Here is a 25,829-nt window from a genome sequence, read left to right on the forward strand (position 1 = left end):
TTCTAGCCCAGTGCCTGAAATCTTGTTTCTATTATATTGGTGGTTCTACATGACTTTATATTTGAAAAGTTATATTTTAGAAGTGGATATTTTGTATTTTTGGTTACTCATACAACTGTAGGAAAGCAGTATTAAAAATACTTTTATTTCATTAAAATTATCTGCTTTTGTTTTGGTCTCTTCCACTAAACTGTAAGCGCCTCTGAGTAGGAAACAATACATTCCTCACTATATTCCAGCACTCAGCTCAGTGCACGGGGATTTAAAAGTAAATTTCTACCAGAAGTAGAGATTCTTAGATCCAGATTGTGAGGAGGGGAGGAGAGAGGTATAGGTGAGGCGGGGGCGGAAGCGGGGGCAGGGTCATCTGTTTGAACAGATCACCTGAAGGGTAGGTGTTCACTTAAGCATTTGGAGCAGAACTTGCTTTGGGGTTGTTGACAGTTTTCTTTTCACTAGGAAGTGTTTGTCAGTTTAAGGCAAAAACCAGGAAGTTAAAAGTGGATGCAGAGGCGAGCACAGATGGGGCTAGGGGGCACTCTGTTTTCAGAGAAAGTGGTTGAGAGTGCTGGCAACAGCAGCTGAAATATAAAGAAGTTGTAGGATTAACTTTTTCGCCCAAAGCAGCTTCAGCCCACGTTTCATTCCCATTAGGGGAGGGAGAATGGGTGCCGCTGAGTGGGCGGGGAAGTAGTCTCTGAAAGGAGGTGGAGCGCTACAGCCCCTCCCCGTTGGCTCTTGCTGTTTGTACACTGTTGGTTTATACTAATTTGACAACAGCCGGCTATTGAGTCGCCTCTTGATCGCAGCTGAAGGATCTGTTAAGGGCTTCAGGAAAGGCGGTGAGATCCGGTACCGCAGCAGAGCACTCTCGGCTCTGGGTCTCGCAGGCGCAGGGCTCCCTGATGCCAGCAGAGCGATTTCCTCTAGTGAAGAAGACCGTCGAATCTGTCCTCCTCAAGGCAGCTCTTGTACAGAATTTATTCGAATGCCATGGCCAAGGTCTTCCTTGAAAAATGTTGACCGATGTGTGCTTTTTGTCTTTTGTCATCCTTTCTTTAGGATAGGCGACATTGACCCACGGTGAAGATCTCTGGAGACCATGGCTAAGAAAAGAATTGCTGTGATTGGGGGAGGAGTGAGCGGGCTCTCTTCCATCAAGTGCTGCGTAGAAGAAGGCCTGGAACCTGTCTGCTTTGAAAGGACTGATGACATCGGAGGGCTCTGGAGGTTCCAGGTACATACATCTCCTAGTCCCTTAATACTTGAAACCCTCCCTGCAACTAGGTGCATACTACAGTTTATCTTAACAGTGTCAGGTGGCCGGCGCGGTGGCTCACGCCTGTAATCCTAGCACTCTGGGAGGCCGAGAGGGACGGATCACGAGGTCAGGAGATCGAGACCATCCTGGCTAACACGTGAAACCCCGTGTCTACTAAAAATACAAAAAAATTAGCCGGGCGTAGTGGCGGGCGCCTGTAGTCTCAGCTACTCGAGAGGCTGAGGCAAGAGAATGGGGTGAACCCGGGAGGCGGAGCTTGCAGTGAGCCGAGATTGCACTCCAGCCTGGGTGACAGAGCGAGCTCAAGAAAAAAAATAAAATAGCCGGGCGCGGTGGCTCAAGCCTGTAATCCCAGCACTTTGGGAGGCCGAGGCGGGCGGATCACGAGGTCAGGAGATCGAGACCATCCTGGTTAACCCGGTGAAACCCCGTCTCTACTAAAAAAATACAAAAAAACTAGCCGGGCGAGGTGGGTGGCGCCTGTAGTCCTACCTACTCGGGAGGCTGAGGTAGGAGAATGGCGTGAACCCGGGAGGCGGAGCTTGCAGCGAGCTGAGATCCGGCCACTGTACTCCAGCCCGGGCTACAGAGCGAGACTCCGTCTCAAAAAAAAAAAAAAAAGAAAAAGAAAAAAGGAAAAGAAAAAAGATAGTTGATGGGTGCAGCACACCAACATGGCACCAAGTATACATATGTAACAAACCTGCACGTTATGCACATGTACCCTAGAACTTAAAGTATAATAATAATAAGGCCGGGCGCGGTGGCTCAAGCCTGTAATCCCAGCACTTTGGGAGGCCGAGGCGGGCGGATCACGAGGTCAGGAGATCGAGACCATCCTGGTTAACCCGGTGAAACCCCGTCTCTACTAAAAAAATACAAAAAAACTAGCCGGGCGAGGTGGGTGGCGCCTGTAGTCCCAGCTACTCGGGAGGCTGAGGCAGGAGAATGGCGTGAACCCGGGAGGCGGAGCTTGCAGTGAGCTGAGATCTGGCCACTGCACTCCAGCCTGGGCGACAGAGCCAGACTCCGTCTCAAAAAAAAAAAAAAAAAAAAGTATAATAATAATAAATAAAAAAGATAGTTAAACTTATATTCCAAAGAATACCAGCCACCTTTATTGATCTCCAAACTGACATGCATTGGGTTTGCTGAGTTTGCTTTTATTTTTATTTTTTCATTTTTCGAAGGATAATTTTTATTCTTTTTATTTACAGAAAATTCAGCAGTGTACATTTAACGCAGTTTAGTGGCAACTTCTTTCACCTTTCCCTTTTCCAGCTTTGTCATTCAAGCGACAGATTTAGGACCCAGGACATTGCCTCATCAGTGGCAGCGAATCTCATATCTGTCTATGTAATTGGTTCTGAAAACTGCCACCAACTTAGCCACATCTCCTTTGTCTTCCTAGTAAACCTGTGTGAAGGCAACGTCGTGCAGGTCTTCCCGTGGACTAGACATCTCAATCTTAACTTGCCCCTGATAATGCAGTAAGGGACCCCCATTTTGGGACACAGGACAGGCAGGAAGACAACCAGCACGATGGGATCCGCATCGTGTGGCATCACCACCAGCTGAGTCAGCTGAGTCTTCTTGTTCTCCACCAAGGTGGTGATTGTGTTAACCCCTGCTGGAGAGACGGGTGGTGTCTGGGTGGGATATCCCCTTTGCCAGCAGCTTTCTTCACAGTCCAGGACAGCAGTTTCTGCTTCTTCTCTCGTTTTGTCTCTGGTCTATGCTTGTGGGCCTGCATCAGCAGTCAGTAGCTGTTTGGCAGTGCAAGACCTGGGTGAACTGGTTAATGGCGGGAAGTGCTTTCAGCAGCTTATAGAAGGATAGCTCTTTGCTGCTGCAACCTGATACAGGGGGGCCATTTGACAAACAGGGTGAGGTCCCTTTGGGGCTGGATGTCCTGTCCAATGCCAAAATTCTTAGGCTTTTTCTCAGAGGATTCGCAACATTTTTGGCTTCCTGCTTCTTCACCACAGCAGGGGTGGGGGCTGCCTTCTTTCCCTTAGCCTTCTTTCCTGTTGGCATCTTGGGTGGCTAGAGGAGAACAGGTTTGCTTTTAAGCTAGCTTTCTGAACAGTGAATAGTATTGAGGTGCCCTAGATAAGTTTTACATTTCATATTTCATAAAAACTAACACAGTGTTGGCCAGCTACATAAAAGTGGCTTTATAGCGTTTCTTAGTTGAACAGAAATACAATCCTCTTGCACCCTGACTCTGTTTTGGGGACTAATTTTATGTGACAATGGTCCTTATTCATATCTGGAGTGGATCCCCTTGGCTGACCTGCATACCTATATCATCATCAGTCTTGGACATGGGCAAAAAGCCCGTTGTTTTTAGTAAACAGAAAATTCTACTCTTAAGATCTGGCCACAATATGGTATGGAGGTTAAGAACACAGTCTTAGGCTCAAATGTTATTTCTGTCACTTACTAGCAGTGTGACCTTGGGCACATCATTAAGCCTCTCTATACCTCTGTTTCTTCATCTTTAAGAAGTGGATAATAATAGTATCCACTTTATAGAGTTATTGTCAGGAGTAAGTGAATGGATAATTATGCCAATCACTTACAACAGTGCCAGGAACGTAGTGCTACATGTTGGTTATTATTCAGTAGGCCTAGGATGGGACTCACACATGTGGTGTCTTTACTAAGCATCTTAGCCAGGTTTGGCAGTTACTGAAAAGGCATGAAATCAATTAAGGATGGGAGGAGGTTGGGAGGGCATCCATCACCCTGTCTGATTATCAAGTTTCTGGTTTTTATCTCCAATGTGGTTTAAAATTATTATCTGCTAAAGACTTAATGTGGAGGTTTTTCTTCTGATTATCCACTTGGCAAAATTTTAACACTTTATAAACTGCTTCCTTGAAAATAAATAAGCTGTGTTTCATCATAATGCTCTGACCTCTGTTACGACAGACCACACCTGTGGTTCACCATTCTATTTCTAGAGCCAAGCATGTATTCTACTATCTCCATTTTTTAAAGCTCCCCAGATGATTCCAATGTGCAGACAAGGTTAAGAATCACAGTTCAAAGAGAGTTTCTATTCCGTGGGATTTTGAGAATCTGACAGGAACAGTAGCCCCAAACTGTCCTCATTCCTCCCATTTAAATTTTTCTTCTTTCTTCTGTCCTTATTACTTCTTCCAATCCCATCAGTTCCAATTACCCCAACTTCCATCCCCTGCTCTCTCTCTTTCTTTTTTTTTTTTTTTCTTTTTTAGACAGAGTCTCACTCTGTTACCCAGGCTGGAGTACAGTGGCGTCATCTCAGCTCACTGCAACCTCTGCCTCCTGGGTTCAAGTGATTCTCATGCCTCAGCCTCTCAAGTAGCTGGAATTATACACATACTACCATGCCTTGCTAATTCTTGTATTTTTAGTAAAGATGGGGTTTCATCATGTTGGCCAGGCTATTCTCGAACTCCTGACCTCAAGCTCACCTCGGCCTCCCAAAGTGTGGGGATTACAGGCATGAGCCACCGTGCCTGGCCTCTCTTTTCTTACACAGACTTCCTGATCAAATAAATGTGTGAGCCTTGTGCCTAGGTAGGAAATATAATCAGTGTATAGAATTTGTAGAGGGAAGATTTATTCATCAATGGTAGAAAATTGTAAAATCCAGGAGCAGAAGCTTCTTTTTCTTCTACTCACTAACCCGATACTACTCTGTGCTCACTCTTTTGTAAAGCAGTGGATTGGCACAGTGATAAAACTTACCTAAGGTCCAGTTGGGTGGTTCGAAGGACTTGAAGGATTTTGTTGACATAGGATAACGCTTTGTTGTGGTTAGTGATTTGAAAAAGAGTTGAAATATAGGAGTACCTCAAAGAGGTGAGATCTGTCATTCATTTCACTCACTGATCCCGACAGACCTGCTGTGGAAAGCATGGCTCTATTCTTTGTAAACTTTGAACTTTTGGAATACAGGTACAGACTTGCATTTATCAGTACCTCATAAAGTATTTTATTACAGAGGGACTTTATAAATATCTCTTGAATGAATAAATGAAATAAAATTCAGAAGTTAGGAACGTGCCTCCCCTGTTCTCCTTACAAACAAACATCTTAATTCCAAAATGACCCTGCCATTCATTAATTTACCTTAATTTAAAAAAGATATACTTGTGTACAAACATATTTAAACAAACTTTTAATTTTAGAACAGTTTTAGACTTACAAAATTTATTAGGAAGATAGCACAGAGAATTACAGTACATCTCATGTCCAGTTACCCCATTATTAACATCTTATATTAGTATGATACATTTGTAAATAATTAATGATCCCATATTGATGCATTATTATTAACTGAATTCCATAATTTACTCAGATTTACTTAGTTTTTCCTAGTGTCCTTTTTCTGTTCCAGGATCCCACCCAGGATACCATATTACATTTACTAGTCATATCTCCTTAGGCTCTTTTTGGCTATGAAATTTCTTAGACTTTCCTTGTTTTTGATGCCCTTGATAGTTTTAATGATTACTTACTGGTGAGATATGTTGTAGAATATCCCTCAGTTGGGATTTATCTGATTTTTTTCTCATGGTTAAACTGCAGTTATGAATTTTGGGGAGGAATATTATAAAGGTAAAGTGCCATTCGCCTAACCTCCCATCAAGGTTACATACTATCAACATTATACCCACGGTTTTTTTTGTTTTTTTTTTTTTTTGAAACTTAAAACTCATTTTATGTTATTGTAAGTAAGAAATTAGCATTCAATATATGCCAAAATATAACTTTGTTGAAGTGTAAGTTTGTTTCACTTTTCTATTTTTTGTTTTCCAACTTTTATTTTAGGTTCAGGAGGTACATATGAAAGTTTGTTACAAGGATAAATTGTATGGGGCTGGGATAACTGCTAGCCATATGCAGAAGACTGACACTAGATCCCTTCCTTTTGCCATATGTGAAAATCAACTCAACATGGATTAAAAAGTTAAATGTAAAACTTCAAACTATAAAAACCCTAGATAATATCACTATTGATGTTAACCTTGATGTCCTGGCTTGAAACAGTGTTTGTCAGTTTTTGCTGACACTGTAAAGTTGCTCCTTGTTTTTCCCTGACTGTACTGTGTTCTTTGGAACAAAGCCACTGTACACGGCTCACAGTTAAGGACAAAGTCTTCTCTTCTAGGCCTTCAGTCTTTCCATATGAACTTTAGAATCCATGTGTTAACTTGGATTCTAAAATAGCTTGCTGGGATGTTGATTGGGATTGCACTGTATCTGTAGGTCAAGTTGGAAAGAACTGACATCTTAACAATATTTAATCTTCCAGTCTACAAATTGGAATATCTCTCCATTTATTTAAATCTTAGACTTTCAAAAAATAAAAATAAAAAAATAAATCTTAGACTTTCTTAATCTGTGTTTTATATCTGTGTTTTATAATTCATGCTTATAAATCCTATACTTTTTTTATATTTATACCTACGTATGTAATTTCGGGGGCATTATTATAGATGGAGTTTTTAAAATTTCAAATTCCAGTTGTTCATTCTGGTATATAAAAAAGGAAATGGCCGGGCATGGTGGCTCATGCCTGTAATCCCAGCACTTTGGGATGCCAAGGCAGGTGGATCACGAGGTCAGGAGATAGAGACCAGCCTGGCTAACATAGTGAAACCCCATCTCTACTAAAAATGCAAAAATTAGCCAGGCATGGTGTCATGCGCCTGTAGTCCCAGCTACTCAGGAGGCTGAGGCAGGACAATCGCTTGCATCTGGGGGGTGGGGATTGTGGTGAGCCAAGATTTTGCCACTGCAGTCCAGCCTAGGCAATAGAACGAGACTCTGTCTCAAAAAAAAAAGCAACTAAGTTTTGTATGTTAACCATGTATCCTGCAACCCCGCTGTACTCACTTGTTGGCTCTAGGAGTTTTTTTTCTTTCTTTCTCCCTTTCTTTCCTTCCTTCCTTCCTTCCTTCCTTCCTTTTTTTAATTCTTTGGGATTTTCTATGTAGACAGTCAGGTCATCTGCAAATAAAAAGTTATCTTTATTCCTTCCCAATCAGTATATCCTTTACTTTTCTTTCTTGTATTATTGTACTAGCTAAGACTTCTAGTACAATGTTCCATAGGAGTGGTGAGAGAGGACATCCTTACCTTGTTCCCAGTCTTAGGGGAAAAGTGTCTAGTTTCTCACTGAAGTATGATGTTAATTGTAGGTATTTTATAGATGTTCTTTATCAAATTGAGGAAGTTTCTCTCCATTTCTAGTTTGCTGAGAGTTTTTATCATGAATGGGTGTTGTACAAACAACATTTTAACAAAAATAAAAGAAAAAGAAAGAAATCCTACTGCCTTAATAAATCAACTGGTTTTCTGTATTTTCACATTTTTTCTATTTAAAATAAATAAAGTATACTCAAAAGAGACATGTCTAACAGGGAGAGATTATACAATTATATACCCACAGGTAGACACAATATTACATATTTGGTGAATAGAATGTAAATTTAATTTTACAATTACTTTTTTACTTCAAGTTATATCATAGGCCGTTTGTAACGTTCCTGCACAGACTTCAAAATCATAGTTTTTGGTGTCTCCAAATTCACTTTCCATAATTCATTAACTAATTCATTTCAAAGCATTTATTGCACATCCAGTACACACCAGGTCCATGATAACAGAGATTTAAAGAAGGATATGGCTACTCTCGGGTTTCTCACAGTCATGGAAACAAATGCTTGATAATATAGTGTGTTTAAGTTATCTTTATAGAAATATGAACAGAGAGTTTTGGGAGCTTGGAGGATGAATAGGGGAATCTAATTCCCTGGAGAAATTAGAAAAGTCTTCTTGAAGGAAGTGACATTTGATATAACTCTTGAAGGACAGGAAATTTTCCAGGTGAAGAAATAGTAATATGTAGAGAGGTTTAAAGTTGTGCAAGAGCTTAGAGTGTTTCAGGAACAATTTAATGACTTAGAAATTTGAGATTAAATAAGGACAACACTGGATGAACATTAAAAGATAAACCGGGCTAGATTGTGAAATGTGCTAAATTTCAAGATAAGGAATTTTGTTTTCCAGATGGAATCAAGAGAAACTATTAAGCAGTGGAGTGGCAGGATCTACTTTGTATTTATCAGGATACCCATGGAGTGGCGTGGAAGATAAATTCTGCAGGTTGAGGCTAGGCGCGGTGGCTCATGCCTGTAATCCCAGCACTTTGGGAGGCTGAGGCAGGTGGATCACGAGGTCAGGAAATAGACACCAGCCTGGCTAACCTGGAGAAACCCCGTCTCTACTAAAAATAAAAAATAAAAATTAGCCAGGTGTAGTGGCACGCATCTGTAGTCCCGGCTACTGGGAAGGCTGAGGCAGGAAAATCGCTTGAACCCAGGAGGCAGAGGTTGCAGGGAGCTGAGATAGTGCTACTGCACTCCAGCCTGGCGACAGAGCGAGACTCCGTCTCAAAGAAAAACTTTAAAAAATTCTGCATGTTGAGATACTGTAACTTACTAAACCATTCATCTATTTTGGGAACATTTAACATTGTTACTAATTAATTGCTATTTAAGTTATACAAAAATATGTCTTTATGCATTTGACTTTATATTATTTTGCAATTTTTCTTAGGACAAAATTTTGGGAGATACATGTGTCTTATTGAACTCTTTTTGAGATAAATGTTGATGTATATTATTAGTTTTGTTATGCATTTTGCGAAACTTACATCTTATTCTGTATATCCCTTTCTCAGTACAATTTGATATGCATCCATTAAACATTTATTGAGTGCTATGTATCATTGTGGATGCTGGGAGAAAAACCATGAGTACAATTCACGGGGCTTACAATCTAGTTGGGGAGATAAGGAATACACTACAAAACATTATGGAGGTCTTTGAATCCTAAGCTGAGAAATAGGAACTTTATTCTACAGGAAATGGGGCAACATCTAAAATTTTAATTAGGGCAGAGATGTAGTCCAGCCACACCTTAGAGAGAACACTTCAGCTGAAATAGGTAGGATAGTTTAGAAGAAGAGACTTCAAAGGAGACTTGTGAAAATGTTATTAGCAGTTAAAGAAATGAGATTTTGGATTATGGGTCAGAGAAATGGGAATGATCAATTTAGGATTCCTAGATTGAATAATTACACAATAAAAATGGGAGAAAATCAATCCTAAAGGAGGACAAAGCCAACAAACACTCTCCTTTGTGGCTATTTAATGTTTCATAATACTCAATATTTCAATATCTGTTCATTTCTAGAATAAAAAGGGAGGAGGAGATCCAAATTGATTAGGTGATTTTCCATAGTCAAAACAATTTTTGAAAATCTAAAAATTTGAAAACTCCTCATTTGTGAAATCTCTGTGACAGAATAATAGGCTGGGTAGATTGTATCATTGCATTACTTTATGTGATCACCACAACAATGCTGTAAGGTAGTTAACAGGAAGGTTTTTTTTTATTTTTATTTTTTTCTTGAGATGGAGTTTTGCTCTTGTTGCCCGGGCTGGAGTGCAATGGCGCGATCTCAGCTTACAGCAACCTCCACCTCCCGGCTTCAAGCAATTCTCCTGCCTCAGCCACCTGAGCAGCTGGGATTACAGGCATGCACCACCACGCCCAGCTAATTTTGTATTTTTAGTAGAGACGGGGTTTCTCCATGTTGGTCAGACTGGTCTTGAACTTCCAACCTCAGGTGATTTGCCCACCTCAGCCTCCCAAAATGCTGGGATTACAGGCATGAGCCACCACGCCCAGCCTCAATAGGAAGTTTTTGAGGATGCAAAGAAGTTTATTGTAGGGGAAAGAACACTGAATTGGGCATTAATGTCATCTAATGCAGTGCATCTCAGTTTGCATACGCATCTCAATCGCGTGAAGATTTTGCTAAGACCCAGGTTCTGATTCCGTAGGTCTGAGGTGGGGCCTGAGAGTCTGCATTTCTAACACAATCTCTCAAGTGAAGTCCCTGCTGCTAGTCTATAGGCCACACTTTGGTAGTAAGGATCTAGAGCAGTGATTCTCAAATTTCAGTTGTTTTGTTGGGCATTTAGCTTGTTTCATTTTTATATTATGAATAATGCTGGTATTAACATCCTTTAACATAAATCTTCCTCAGCAATGCTGAATATTTTTTTAAAAGGCTAGGTAAATTGCAAGGAGTTTCATATACATTTTAACACTGCTCTCCAGAAAACACTGGAGATGTTATACTGTTTCCAGTACATGGAAACTGTTACACTCTTTCCTGTATACGTTCCCATTTTGCCTCACTGTTACTCATTTAAAAGACTATTACTCAGTGTTAGTAACACTCTCTTCACATGTTTAGAACTTCAGCTGGGATAGAATAGAATAGGTAGAATTTCTGGGGACTGGCCACATACTTTCTGTCCCAGACATTCTCTTCATGTGGTGAGGCTGGACTTCCTCATGGTATGGTGGTCTCATGGTAGTTGGATTTCTCATATGGCTGCTAGCTTCTACCAGAGCGAGCTTTCTGAGACCCAGGCAGAATCTGTAAGGCTACTTATGACTTGGTCTTAGAAGTCATTCAGTGTCATTTCAACTGTATGCTGTTGGTCAAAAGCAAGTCATAAAGATAACTGAGATTCAAGGGGAAGGGACTATATAAGGGCACAAATACTGGAAGGTGTGTGTGTGTGTGTGTGTGTGTGTGTGTGATTGACACTTCTTTCAGAAAACTTTTTCAGATGTTTATTGACTATTTATAAAACATGAAGATGATTCTCAAGTTGCTATGAATATTTTCTATTTATTGCAGGAAAATCCTGAAGAAGGAAGAGCCAGTATTTACAAATCAGTGATCATCAATACTTCTAAAGAGATGATGTGCTTCAGTGACTATCCAATCCCAGATCATTATCCTAACTTCATGCATAACGCCCAGGTCCTGGAGTATTTCAGGATGTATGCCAAAGAATTTGACCTTCTAAAGTATATTCGATTTAAGGTAGAAAATTGTGTGGATATCTTTGTGTTTGATGTTGTTTGCTAAGTAAATGAATAATGTGGTTTCAGTTACCAATGTTTACTTCTAAAGATTGGCTTGATTTGCACATGTATTTATCCTAGCCAGGGAAAAACTCCATTCTTTGCCCTCCTTCCTCCTCAAAAATATTCAAGGGATGGTCTCGCTTTCATATATTTGGCTGCAGATACAGGAAGCCACCTGGCAGAGTGTTTTCATCATCTTCATTTCACATTATTTGCACATAATTGCAATAAACAGATGAAGGGAATTGTTTTTCCCATTACAGAAGGGAACTGATAGGTATGGGAACTTTAAAACTTTCTGGTTCCACAGTCCTTTACTGCTTTGCCCTTTTGTACTTTCTGAAGTACTTTCCAATACATTTGTTTACATGAATATCATAAAACCCAGTGAAGTATAGTTGTTGGGTAGTTAACTCTGGTGTAGAGGGAAGAACATGGAATTGCAGAACAAAAACCTGAATTCTGGTGCTTGCCCTACCACTAACTAACTTAGATGTTAGACAAGCAATTTCCTCAATTTCAATTTTTAAAAATTTTCTTGTTTATAAAACAAGATGACTGTACTAGATCACTTCCGTGGTTCCTTCCTGCTCTAAAGTATTCTAGGACTTTTCTATAATTTCTGATCATGACCATAAAAGAACAGATATTTCTGACAGCTGGCAAAAAGCCTAAATCTTCTGCCTTCTGATCATCCTGCTAACTCATGCCTTTTTCTACTTAACGACAATAAGAAAATGAAAACATAGTGAACTTCTAAAGTAAGTCATTTACATTCCATTGGTGCTTCTCTTCATTTGTTTAAACAATACTTATTGAACAAGTTTGTTATCATACTAAGTATTGAATATGCAAAGACAGAAAAGAAAAATCAGTAACTTTATAGTTTAGTTAATGGGTAACAAATGAAGAAAATTTTTATTATAAATATAATTAATAAAAATAAAGAGTTACATGAGGACAAACGCTAGAGATCTATACGTTGCAGTTCGGAGGAGAGATGTTGAACCCAACAGGACAGGTTCCAGGGAAGTTTTCTTAAAGGAGATAAAGTTTTCTTAAAGCTGAGTCTTGAAGGGAGAGTAGGAATCTACCAAATAAGGAATAAAAGGGTTATCTAGGCAGAGGCACCAGCCTGTGTAAAAGAACATGATAGAGGAACTATAAATAGTGCTGGATGGCCAGGGCATGCAGGGGTGGTCTCTCTCTCCTCTCTCTCTCTTTTTTTTTTTTTTTTTTTTTTTTTTTTTTTGAGACGGAGTTTCGCTCTGTGGCCTAGGCTGGAGTGCAGTGGCCAGATCTCAGCTCACTGCAAGCTCCACCTCCCAGGTTTACGCCATTCTCCTGCCTCAGCCTCCCGAGTAGCTGGGACTACAGGCGCCCGCCACCTCGCCCGGCTAGTTTTTTTTTGTATTTTTTAGTAGAGACGGGGTTTCACCGTGTTAGCCAGGATGGTCTCGATCTCCTGACCTCGTGATCCGCCCGTCTCGGCCTCCCAAAGTGCTGGGATTACAGGCTTGAGCCACCGCGCCCGGCTCTCTTATTTTTTTTGAGACAGAGTCTTGCTCTGTTGCTCAGGCTGGAGTATAGTGATACAATCTCGGCTCACTGCAACCTCCACCTCCCAAGTTCAAGCAGTTCTCCCACCTCAGCCTCCCAAGTAGCTGGGATTACAGGCACGTGCCACCACACCCGGCTAATTTTTGTATTTGTAGTAGAGACGGGGTTTCGCCGTGTTGGCCAGGTGAGTTTTGAACTCCTGACCTCAGGTGATCCACCTGGCTCAGCCTCCCAAAGTGCTGGGATTACAGGCGTGAGCCACCACACCTGGCCAGGGGTGGTATCTCTATTAGTCCATGAAGACCTTATGGTCATAGGCCCTTAGAAGCACATACTGTTTCCTTAACCTAAGTAGAGTAACCCATATTTATTATTTTTATAAAGTTAAAAATCGTAACACTATCCTGTTTCATAGCCTCTTTCTTTATAGTTCCTTGTAAAATGGGTATTTATGGGAGCTAAAGGGAGATTCACTTATATAAAATGAGAGCCACTGAGGTGTTTTTCTACCCTGCCAGGAAAAGGAGCCCTATAGCTCAGTCACTTGTTTAAAGGTGGCCAGAAGAAGAGAACCTGGGGTAAGAAGACATCAGGAGATCTCAGGACATATAGGGATCAGGAGAAGAAGGCATTTAGTGCATGGAGTATCATAAAAACACAGGAGAAGCCCAGGCTTTAATCAGGTGTTACAGTGCCTTAGGACATGGACCAAGAGACCTAGTGACTTGCACTTTTCTAGAAGAGGAGGATACATTAGCCTGCCAACACTATGTTATTTTTTTCTGTCTTGGGGAAGTTTTCTCATTCTGGCCACAGCCCAAAACAAAACAGTTCTTATTTGTGGAATATGAAAATCAAATATCCCTGCATGGGTCCTATTATGTGATAGTACCTGTGATATCAGCCCTTTGTGTAACACTGCAAGGAGAGCCATGTCAGGGATGTCCCTGTGGTTATCACTTTTCTTTTCAGACCACTGTGTGCAGTGTGAAGAAGCAGCCTGATTTTTCAACTTCAGGCCAATGGGAAGTGGTCACTGAGTCTGAAGGGAAAAAGGAGATGAATGTCTTTGATGGAGTCATGGTTTGCACTGGCCATCACACCGATGCTCATCTACCTCTGGAAAGCTTCCCTGGTGAGCAGCTTACCAGGAAGGAAGACCTTTGACCCATGCCTGTGACCTGACCCCTGAGGAATGGGAGGATTGTAGTCTGAGTAATTCCTACTTTGGAATGAAGTAAGACTTACCCTAATTCTTCTTGTTCCCCAGAAAGATGTTGGGGTAACTTGGATTATTGTCATTTTTGTAATTTTGGAGATTAGAGTAAAATTTGAGATCTCTTTAGTTTTACAATGACTTTAGTTTTTCTAAGTATCAAAAGGAAGAATGTGGAGTTCTTGAGGAGCATTAGGCTAAATGAGGAATTTTTCAGCAATAAACAGAAATATTGAGTTTCTAAGGAAGGAATGAAAGCTTGAAGAATTTCAGTCTTTGGCCTGGATTTTCATTTTTAAAAAAAGTACTCTGTATACTCTAAAGTATATAAGAATATATGTGCTGTAAGCGAAATGGGAGTAGGTATTTAAGGGGATGAAAAGACAAACGAGAATGGAGGTTTTCTGAGGCAGTTTATATTCATAGTCTCTAAATCCAAAATACAAACACATCCTGAGTTAAGCAAAGTACCTATGACAAGGAAATCACAAGGTACTACTCTGAGGTTACGGGGGGAAAAAAATAGGCAAAAATACTGAGAAAGGCAAGAAAGTAGCTGAGTAAAGAGAACACTTGGAGAATATATGCTTAAACTTAAGTCTGCAAAAAGACCAAGTGACTTGACAAATGATATCCATCATATAAACCATTACCCAATAATTATTTTCCCTTCTCTTGCAGGAATTGAGAAGTTCAAAGGGCAGTACTTCCACAGTCGAGACTATAAGAACCCAGAGGGATTCACTGGAAAGAGAGTCCTTATAATTGGCATTGGGAATTCTGGAGGGGATCTGGCTGTAGAGATTAGCCACACAGCCAAGCAGGTTTGAATCACTCTATTATTTACTTTGCTTAACTCTAGCTTCAGTTTCTCCAAGGAAGCTGCAGGTGGGCCCAACAGAGAGTAGGGATACCTGCACATAGCCCATTAGTGCCAGTGGCAAATGTAGGGCTTGGTTTCATTACCTCAGTTGGCAACATTGTGATTGATGCTAATAGAGGAGTTAAGGCTACCAGTTAGAGTTCCATTATGCAGCTGGCCTCACACCAAGGAACTGGATCGGCTCAAGTCTGGGCTCATTATCCTAATCAGGCATCTTCTTAGAGTGTGCCTCTGGCTTTGATAAAGACCAAGTAATTGCTGGAGGTTGTTAGAGAGCAGTATTGAGAGTGAGGATCTTCTGTTGGCCAGCAGAAGTGCTATGTTCTTATATAAAGGAAAACACGCTGTGATCATTAGAAACTTTTCACTCATAGGATAGTGGGTGAATTTTCCTTTACACTCCCCAAAAAGAAGCAATCTTATCTTCCCAAAGACAAGTGGGTATCCGTATAGCGTCCAAACCGTAGCACATGCAAGCAGCTTGCCCCGGCCTTTGCATACAGTTAGGTAACTCAGAATAACATTCATTCTAAAGCAATTATATCTCCTTGGCTTTTTGTTTTATTTGTTTTGGTTTTTGTATAGCAGATTTTGAACTGAGAAGCAAGTGTCTTCACTATGAATTCCTGGAAAAAGACATGCCAATATTGTATTTTGTTATTAATGTCTTTATTGAATTAAACTCTATTGGCAATAGGTAAACATCTTGGTTGTTCTTTAGTAACTTTAACTAAGCCATGCTTCTCTACAAAGATGTTTTAAATTGTTTTATTTTAATGAGAAGCTTAGTGCTATAATTCTGTTAAATGACTCTTACTCAGCAACTTTGTTGGAAAAACACTTCTTCTCATTACTATCCTCATCTATAACCACAAAAATTATTTCGTATGTTACTTCATGAATTAATTCATCAGACATTTATCAGGAAATAACAATATAAAAACAAGGATAAAAATAATTAAAGTAATTATATAAACAAGGGTTAAAACGTGTGTGGGTGTTATGGTAGAAGAATGTGCAAAAAAGAAAGAGTGGGGACCCATGGCAAGAGCTTTCTTTAATATCATTGGCTTGGGCCGGGCGCGGTGGCTCAAGCCTGTAATCCCAGCACTTTGGGAGGCCGAGACGGGCAGATCACGAGGTCAGGAGATCGAGACCATCCTGGCTAACACGGTGAAACCCCGTCTCTACTAAAAATACAAAAAAAACTAGCCGGGCGAGGTGGCGGGCGCCTGTAGTCCCAGCTACTCGGGAGGCTGAGGCAGGAGAATGGTGTAAACCCGGGAAGCGGAGCTTGCAGTGAGCTGAGATCTGGCCACTGCACTCCAGTCCGGGCGACAGAGCGAGACTCTGCCTCAAAAAAAAAAAAAAAAAATCATTGGCTTGTCAAATGGGCAGTTCTAAGGGATCTTGGCCTTACCTGCCCTGGGGAACTGCAGGTTGCCAAATAACAAAGCATTTGTGCGTGGGCACGGATGAGGTGGCTGTGTCTGTGAGAAAGCCTGGGAAAATGCAAAGGAAAACTATGTCTGCATAGCAGAGGCAATACTGTCATACCACTAATGCAAGCTGAAGAAACCCAATTGCTGAGTTCTAACTTTTTGCTTTACTTGTAAATTGTATTCATGAAGATTTGTTTATAAATCAAACATTTTAAATGGACCTATATGTTTCAGTATATCATGGAAGTTTTTCATATAATTCTTGTGGATGCTTTTGTAAAGAGAAAACATTCCTTTCTTTCAATATTAATTTCATATAAGATTACATTGATTAAACAATTTTCCTTATATATCTGATTTGTAAATGTTATTTGCTTAAAACAAGGTATAAATGGAAAACTGAAATAAGAAATATGACAGCAGTTAAGCACTTATCAAGTGTTTACTATATACCACACCTTTTACAAAAACACTTCTTAGTTATCACAACAGCTTTGTGATCTATGTATTATTGTTACTACTTCATAAATATGAAACCTTTTAATTAGGGCTCTGAGTGTTTTCGTTACTCATCAGAAATTATATAGCCGACACACAAAACTGTTCAATTTCTAAGACCATATATGCTCTTTCAACTGTGACTGTGGAAGTACATAATTATCACAGCGCTTACAGTCACCATAGGGAAGATAAGATTTGTGAAGTAAACAATTATCCCTCTGTAGACAGGTCATCTTAGACAAAAAGACTATGGAGCAATGTACTTATATAACTAACCATCTGGAAGCCATCTCCAGACAGTTTCATAATGTAGGAAAAGTGATTCCTTTGCCAGGTAACTGAATATCAAATCTTTATCAGCTCTGAACATGGACTTTAGCCAGCGGAGGACACAGAAAGACTGACTAGCTTCCTGTTGTTCTACTAGCAATCTTATTTTTCTCCATTAAATAATCAGTCAAACATTTCTTAAGCACAGGCTTTGGAGTTAGTCAGACCTGGGTTGGAAATTCAGTTCTGCCACTTACTAGCTCTGTGATCTCAGGCAAGTTATTCATCCTTTCCATGCCCCTCATCTATAACATGGGTGTAATAATACTTGCCTCAAGAGGTGGTTGTAATATAGATGAAGGACCTAGCACAATGACGTAAAGGTCACAAATCCCAGTAAACAGAAGTGATGATAATCTGCTGTGGATGTGTAGGCTTTATCTCCTACGCTTGAGAAAACACATTTGAAGAGACAGAAATTAAGAGTGTAGAAAGTTTAATATCAATAAAAATGATAAATAGCAGGAGTTTTTGTAATAATGCAAATAATGTCAATGGCAAAAGAATGAGGGTTTTAGATTAAATGGTCTCCAGCTGCTTTCAACTTTACCAGTACATGATTTTTAATGAGTTCTACAGGCGATAAGTGCTAGAGAAGTTCAGAGGATGGGGAGAAAATTGTCAGCCTGAATGGTCACTGGTGTCTTCATGGAGGAGGCAGTCTTGATCCGGGTCTTTAAAATGAACAGGATTTGGAGAGTTAAGAAGAGAGAAGGCATTTCAGGCAGGCATAATGGCACTAAACAGAAATACAATGGTGGATTAGAGCAAGACATATTCTTGGACAGTAGATACACCAATTTAATTGTAAGTTTAGTGTTTGGGAAGGAAAATGGCAGGAAACAAACACAAAAACCCACAAAGATTATGCAGGGATTAAAAAGCCAGACTAATGAGTTTGAACTGATTCTTGAAGAAAATGGGGGTGCTTTTGAAAGTTTATGAATCTGACTGACTAAAGCAAACAATTTCTTCCATGCCCCAGGTTTTCCTCAGCACCAGGAGAGGGGCGTGGATCCTGAATCGTGTAGGGAACTATGGATATCCTTTTGATGTGGTGTTCTCTTCTCGACTTACATATTTTCTATGGAAGATCTGTGGCCAATCATTAGCAAACAAATATATGGAAAAAAAGATGAACCAAAGGTTTGACCATGAAATGTTTGGCCTGAAGCCTAAACACAGGTATGTTCCCAGGATGGGAGTGCAGGGATAATGGCCAAAACACAAGCATAAGGACTCTTCACACTGGCTAAGAGTAGAGCTACCTCTACTCATACATTAAGAAAACCCATAGTGGCTGGGTGTGGTGGCTCATGGCTGTAATCCCAGCACTTTGGGAAGCAGAGGTGGGTGGATCACCTGAGTTCAGGAGTTTAAGACCATCCTGGCCAACATAGTGAAATCCCATCTCTACTAAAAATACAAAGCTAGCCAGGCATGGTGGCACCTGTCTGTAGTACCAGCTATTCAGGACACTGAGGCAGGAGAATCGCCTGAGCCCTGGAGGCAGAGGTTGCAGTGAGCTGAGACTGTGCCACTGCACTCCAGCCTGGGTGACAGAGTGAGACTCCGTCTCAAAAAAAAAAAAAAAAAGAGAAGAAAAGAAAGCCTATAGACTCATAGAATCTGAAATCAGATTTCTAACTTGTACCCACAGATGTCCAAGATCTATTGGTCTGTGGGTTTTTAGTCTAGAATTCTCTTTGGCAGTAACGCTTTTCTCATTCCCCCAGGTATCAGTTCTTTTTGCATGATGCCCAACAACAAAATGGGAGCTGAGGGCAATGTATCATTTACTCATTGAGTACCTGTTATGAGCCAGGCATCATACATGGGCACGAAATACAGAGAGAAAAGACCTAACAGTAATAGTAATAGAAATAACACTCACCTTTCTGAGGACTTTCTATAAGATAAGCACAGTGCTAAATGAGTTACATGCAGTATCTCACTTAATCCTTACAATAGCCCTATAAGTTGGCACTATTTTTGTTTCACAGTGAGGAGGTTAATGCAAACCTACTCCAAAGGCTGAGGAAGCTGAGAGACTGAAGAAAAAGCTGACAGATTCCGTTTCTTAGAAACATTTTATAGGGACTTACAAACAGAAGCCATGTCTGTCTCAGGCAGTGGTGAGACAAGATGGCAGATCCCCACACCATTACCTCCCGACCCAAGGATTATATACATTAGGGGAGGGGCGCACATACTTCAGAGCGAATGGGTAGGAGTTTGCCCTAAGAGTGGGATTTACGGTAAGTACATGCTATTAAACAACAGATTAACTGGAAATCTCAGAGGTATTCCTGGAACCAGGGTTGATCAGAAGTGAATATGGTAGATTAGCTTCTAAGATGGAGTTGCTTGGGCCTCCACAATTTTTTATCTACATTTTACAGATATAAAAACTGAGATGTAGAAAAAGTAAGTAATTTTCCCGAGGGCAACAGAAATAATAAATGGCAGACTCAAGAAATAGATCTTACCTTAAATACTCGAATGAGAAGAAAGAGGACAGAGTATAATGAAGAAATACATAGAGCGCTATGAAAGTACAAAGGATGGGGTCCTCATAGAACCAGGGAGGGAAAACATTTCTAGAGGCTGATTCTAAATTTATTTTCCCTCCAACTTTTTATTTTTGAAAATGTTCAGATCTACAGAAAAGTTGCAAAATGATAAGTACAATGAGCACCCATATACCCTTCACCTGGATTCACCTGTTAAGTTTGCTGTATTTGCTTCCTGTCTTTCCCCCTCTCTGTAGATGCATCCACACATATAGGGCATACATACACAAGTACATTTTCTGAAACCATTTGAGTACGTTACAGTCATTAAGGCAGTTTAAATACTTCAGTGTATATCAAATAAGAAAAAGGGCATTCTCCTACATAACCATCATATAATTATCACACCTGGGAAATTTAACATTGATAAAATACATTATCTAATACATTGGCAATATCCCCAGTTGCCCCAATAATATTTTTTATAGCTTTAAAAAATCTTTTTAAATCTAGCGTCCTGTCAGGTCATCAATTACACCATTACATTTAGTTGTCATGTCTCTTTAATCTCTCTTAATCTGAAATAATTCTCTCTTTGACATGGGCTTTCTTTTTAAGAACCCAAGGCATTGTTTTGTAGAGAGTCTCTAAATTTAGACTTGCATAGTTTTCTTCCTTTCTCATATTCAGGTGAAATGTTTTTGACACATACACTACATAGGGGATGCTGGTCTTAGGGGGTCATATCAAGAGTCACATGATGTCAGTGTCTCTCACAGTAATTATGCTAAATTTGACCACTTAGATAAGGTGGTATAGATACCACCAAGTCTCTCCACTATAAAGATATTTTTTCCCTTTGAAATTAATCAGTGTGGTGACATTTGGAGACTGTGTTTCCTAAAAACCTTTCACCTGCCGGGCGTGGTGGCTCAAGCCTGTAATCCCAGCACTTTGGGAGGCCTAGGCGGGCGGATCACGAGGTCAGGAGATCGAGACCATCCTGGCTAACACAGTGAAACCCCGTCTCTACTGAAAAAAATACAAAAAACTAGCCGGGCGAGGTGGCGGGCGCCTGTAGTCCCAGCTACTCAGGAGGCTGAGGCAGGAGAATGGCGTGAACCCGGGAGGCAGAGCTTGCAGTGAGCTGAGATCTGGCCACTGCACTCCAGCCTGGGCAATAGAGCGAGACTCTGTCTCAAAAAAAAAAAAAAAAAAAAAAAAAAAAAACCTTTCACCTAATTATTTTAGCATGCATGTTTTTGGTGGTTGCAAAATAAATTGAGGCTTTGTTGAATAATAGGAGATAGCCAAACAAATAGAGCAAGGGAATAGCATTCTAATTATAAAAACAAAGTCTTGGAACAGCAAAAAATACATAATGGTCCGGGACCTGCATGTAGTCTGGAATGGCTGGACTATATAGCAAAGATGAAAGAGTGACTGAATGTATCTCTAGGTTCATTAGGCATGACAACCTTTGCTCTAGTACATAAAAAATATGTAATGAAGACAGTCCAAAGCCATTCAAAGATTTAGGCAAGTGAGTAACATAATAATACATATATTTTAGAAAGACCATTTTGAAAATGGTGTGGGAGTGGGATGGGACAGGAGGTCCTAAAGACAATTGTATCATCTGGTTGAGATAAAGAGTAGATAAAACTATTCTGGGGATGTTAAGAGGAGAAAGGGAAAAGGCTTGGTGACCAGATATAAGATTCATGGTTTTGTGGGTTGGGCAACTATATGGATGGATGGTGGTATTGCTGGTGAAAAGGAGTAGGTTTGGAGAAAATGATGAAATCATTAGGTTGGAATGCAGAACACAATCGACCTAGTGTCAAAGCATAACTAAATGCAACAAACCAGTAGTGGTAATTTAAACATATAAAATTCCTGAGGCCAGGATAGCTCCATCTGAAGATGAGTTAATTTAGTATTCAGGCATTAAGACTGCTTTTTAGGCCAGGTGCCGTGGCTCACGCCTGCAATCCCAGCACTTTGGGAGGCCGAAGTGGGAGGATCACAAGGTCAGGAGTTCGAGGCCAGCCTGGCCAACATGGTGAAACCCCGTCTCTACTAAAAATACAAAAATTAGCCAGGCATGGTGGCAGGTGCCTGTAGTCCAAGCTACTCAGGAGGCTGAGGCGGGAGAATCACTTGAACCCGGGAGGTGGAGGTTGCAGTGAGCCAAGTTCGTGCCACCGCACTCCAGCTTGGGCAACAGAGTGAGACTGTATCTCAAAAAAAAAAAAGACTGCTTTTTAGAAAGATCCACGATACTAGGAACCAGCCTTATTATTATTAAAAGTAATGGCAAAAAAAGCAATTACTTTTGCACCAACCCAATGTTTCCAGTATCCATATCCTACGCTGTCCCTAGGAAACAATAACAGGCCCAAACTATACCAATATAATTCAGTGAAAACAGCTTTGAGATAAATTCTAAAATCCTAGGCTGTGTATCATTGGACAAGTCACGTAATTTTTCTAGGCCTCAATTTCCTCATTTATAAAACCGGGATAATGACACCTGTTCTGCTTCCTTCATAGAGTTTTGTGAGAGTCAAATAAGTTAAAGCATGTAAAAGCCACTTACAAACTGTAAGTTGGTACATACATGTAATTTATTATACAATTTGGAACACAGTGGCCTAAACCTAGCTCTTGAGCCTTTGAAACTGGAAATGAGACTGAACAGAATGTTGACAGCTTAGTTCTGTCAGACTTCTTGATATGAGGATACAAACTATTGACCTGTGGCCTTATCATATCACACATAGAATATTACTGTTACTTGAGAAATCATATATCCACTCCTCAAACAACACTCTTCCTTCACCCCTCCAACACTGTCCCTTTCAGTGCATCCAGGGTCCAACTTAGCTCTGATCTTCATCTGTGCCAACCTAGTGTAAATTAGACCCTTCCCAAACTTCATGCATAGACCAAGGGGAAGATTATTGGCATACTGTTTACCTCCACCAAAGCAAAATTTTACTTATATGGTACTGATTTCTCTTTCTCCTTCACTTGATCTTTGTCACCACTCACAGAGCTCTGAGTCAGCATCCAACCGTAAATGATGACCTGCCAAATCGTATCATTTCTGGCTTGGTGAAAGTGAAAGGAAATGTGAAGGAATTCACAGAGACAGCTGCCATATTTGAGGATGGCTCCAGGGAGGATGACATTGATGCTGTTATCTTTGCCACAGGCTATAGCTTTGCCTTTCCGTTTCTGGAAGATTCCGTCAAAGTGGTCAAAAACAAGATATCCTTGTATAAAAGGGTCTTCCCTCCTAACCTGGAAAGGCCAACTCTTGCAATCATAGGCTTGATTCAGCCCTTAGGAGCCATTATGCCCATTTCAGAGCTCCAAGGACGCTGGGCCACTCAGGTATTTAAAGGTAAGTGACCATGCAAATAGACTACTTAATTACTTGGTGGTATGTTTACCTCTGTTTAGATACTTGTTTCTAAATAACTAGAGATAGCATGTATGATTACAACAGTGCCTAGCACAAAGTTAGTACAGAAAAATTTATTTTTGAGTGTATCTAAAGTAGCAATTTATAACCATGGACATACATCATACCTGGGAAATTTTTCCAAGCTATGCATGCTTTGAAACCATCCTTGCTGATGCTTATTTAGTTAGCCTGGGGTGGGGCAGTCATAACATCTTTGAGAAAAATATTCCCCAGTGATTCCAATGTGTACTCCAAATTAGAATTTACTCATCTAGATTTTAGGCAACTGGCATATATTTATGAAGTAAAATAGTTTTATCTTCTTTCATTATAGATAAAATAAAATATAGAAATAGTATGACTTGCTTTCGGCCAAAAATTAAGACCTGAATGGAGACTAGTCAATAATGTAGGATATTCAATCTCCCAAATTCTCACTTTTCTCCTTTTATGTCCCCTCTTTCAGTTTTGGCTAGGAATATATGAAAAAAATAATGGGGAATAGGTTTCTTTTTTTTTTTGAGACGGAGTCTCGCTCTGTCACCCAGGCTGGAGTGCAGTGGCCAGATCTCAGCTCACTGCAAGCTCCGCCTCCCGGGTTTACACCATTCTCCTGCCTCAGCCTCCCAAGTAGCTGGGACTACAGGCGCCCGCCACCTCGCCCGGCTAGTTTTTTGTATTTTTTAATAGAGACGGGGTTTCACCGTATTAGCCAGGATGGTCTCGATCTCCTGACCTCGTGATCCGCCCGTCTCGGCCTCCCAAAGTGCTGGGATTACAGGCTTGAACCACCGCGCCCGGCATGGGGATAGGTTTCATATGAGTCAGTAGAATGCTATAGCTTCCAAATAAATAATTAAATCTAGCATCATTAAAAAACTATAATGTCCTAGAACATTACAACTGTTGTTCTCTAAACTGGCCAGACCACACCTAATGATACATTTTAGAAATGAAGCTGGAGTGCGTTAAATAAGGAGAGAGATTAAAATGGTTTAAGGGATTTGAAAACATGCCATCTGAAGTACATGTGAAACAGCTGGAGAGACATTTAGCCTGGAGAAGATAAACTTCAGGAGAGATATGAGAATTTCCTTCAAATATCTGAAGGGAAGGCCCTTGAAAGAAGGATTAAATTTACTCAATATAGCTTCAAAGGGTCAAACCAGAATCAAGGAGTCAAATCTTAAGGGTTACCATTAATGGTATCAGCTTACCATTAAGAAGAAAATCCAAAACCTTTTTCCTATCAGCCAATGCCATTTCATGATGGAACCGGCTGCCTCTGAAATTCTAAGCAGAATAGGAAAAGGATGCCAAATGACTGAATACTCACTGGGCCAGGCAGGATGGGGGAAGGTATGGAGTAGATTCAAGCCTCAGGATAGAGAGAAACAAGGTGATGTTTAAGGGTCCTTCTAAAGAAGAAATTCACTGATTCTATGGTTGTTATAACAAAATTTGCTATTGTTACTAGCATTTAATTAAAACTCAGAGTTCCTGTTGGAATTACACCTTTTTTGTTTTCCCTAGTGAAAATCTTCACAGTTGCAGAGAAAAAAAGAACCAATGTTATTAGAGTTGATAATTCAACAACTTTTCTAAATTTCCCCAAATTTCTATTACTTCCATTCCTATCCAGCAGATTATGTACTACCTGAGAGCACTATACAAGTAGTCAAACACAAATAGCCCATTAGGTTGGCCTAATTCTAGTCATATTAAAGTGATCTTTTAATTGGGTCAATTACATAAGGGGAGAACAGTTCATTAAAACAGGCCACAGCATCTTAGTATACTTTAAGCAACTGGGACTCTTTTCTAAGACCAAGTGAATTATTGAGAGGAAATAGAGAAAATGAGTATTTGCAAGAGTCTGCATTATGGCTATGAGATTAGGGGATCTTAGGGAAAATGTACAAAAAGCCCAGCTTCCTATGGTAGCAGAAGCCTAGTGCTAATTCCTCCAGCTTTTTTCTAACACCTGGAAGGAAGAAATCTTCAGAATTCTGTAACTTTACCAGACTTCCAACAGGAACCCTGGGTTTTTTATTCGGTCCATGACCAATCTGTCTGCCTCCCACATTCTTGCCTTTCTCTTCCCTGAATTATCCCTTCACTATGCCAATTTTAAACCCTTTGGATTAGCTTGTTTTTCCCATTTTTTCATGTCTGCCCAACAAAGCCTGCATCCTTCCTTGTCTGTCCCCTATCAAGCCCCATTTTCCTTATTCTTCTGTTTTCTGGAATTATTGTTCTCTTGTCAAGAAAATATTCTACTCTTTTCTAGAACACTGAATTTACTTCCTTGCCTTGACTGAAATGAAACGTAGTTTTTTTCATTGCTTCTTTTGCAGCCCTTGCAAGTGTTTTATTTTCACTCAGCAACTTTCTTTCCTTGAAAACTATATCAAGTTACACCAAATCTCTGGATCACAAGAAGGCATTATGTTATAACCTGGCATTCAAGATCCTCCACAAATTGGATACAACCTCCAATTTCAGGCCCATCTTTTTTTTTTTTGAGACGAAGTCTCGCTCTGTCACCCAGGCTGGAGTGCAGTGGCGCTATCTTGGCTCACTGCAAGCTCCGCCTCCTGGGTTCACACC

General features: G+C 40.3%; 1 protein-coding gene across 4 annotated transcripts in view; it reads left to right on the plus strand.

Annotated features, from left to right (window-relative positions):
• The first annotated feature begins 481 nt into the window (after positions 1 to 481).
• The window catches only part of FMO5 (flavin containing dimethylaniline monoxygenase 5), a 33,135-nt gene continuing 7,787 nt past the window's right edge, over positions 482 to 25,829 (plus strand). Inside the window, exons 1-7 of one of the 4 annotated variants that reach the window (XM_033197891.1) lie at positions 482 to 842; positions 1,063 to 1,237; positions 11,067 to 11,255; positions 13,832 to 13,994; positions 14,757 to 14,899; positions 18,217 to 18,416; positions 22,804 to 23,156. In XM_033197891.1, the coding sequence (XP_033053782.1) occupies positions 1,103 to 1,237; positions 11,067 to 11,255; positions 13,832 to 13,994; positions 14,757 to 14,899; positions 18,217 to 18,416; positions 22,804 to 23,156 (1,183 nt within the window). In that variant the 5' untranslated portion in view covers positions 482 to 842; positions 1,063 to 1,102. Of the gene's footprint in view, positions 1,238 to 11,066; positions 11,256 to 13,831; positions 13,995 to 14,756; positions 14,900 to 18,216; positions 18,417 to 22,803; positions 23,157 to 25,829 lie in introns of all 4 variants that reach the window. The other 3 variants (XM_033197890.1, XM_033197892.1, XM_033197889.1) reach the window with 3 other exon arrangements.

This window comes from Trachypithecus francoisi, unplaced genomic scaffold (assembly GCF_009764315.1).
Source record: "Trachypithecus francoisi isolate TF-2019V2 unplaced genomic scaffold, Tfra_2.0 Lachesis_group5, whole genome shotgun sequence".
NCBI lineage: Eukaryota > Metazoa > Chordata > Mammalia > Primates > Cercopithecidae > Trachypithecus > Trachypithecus francoisi.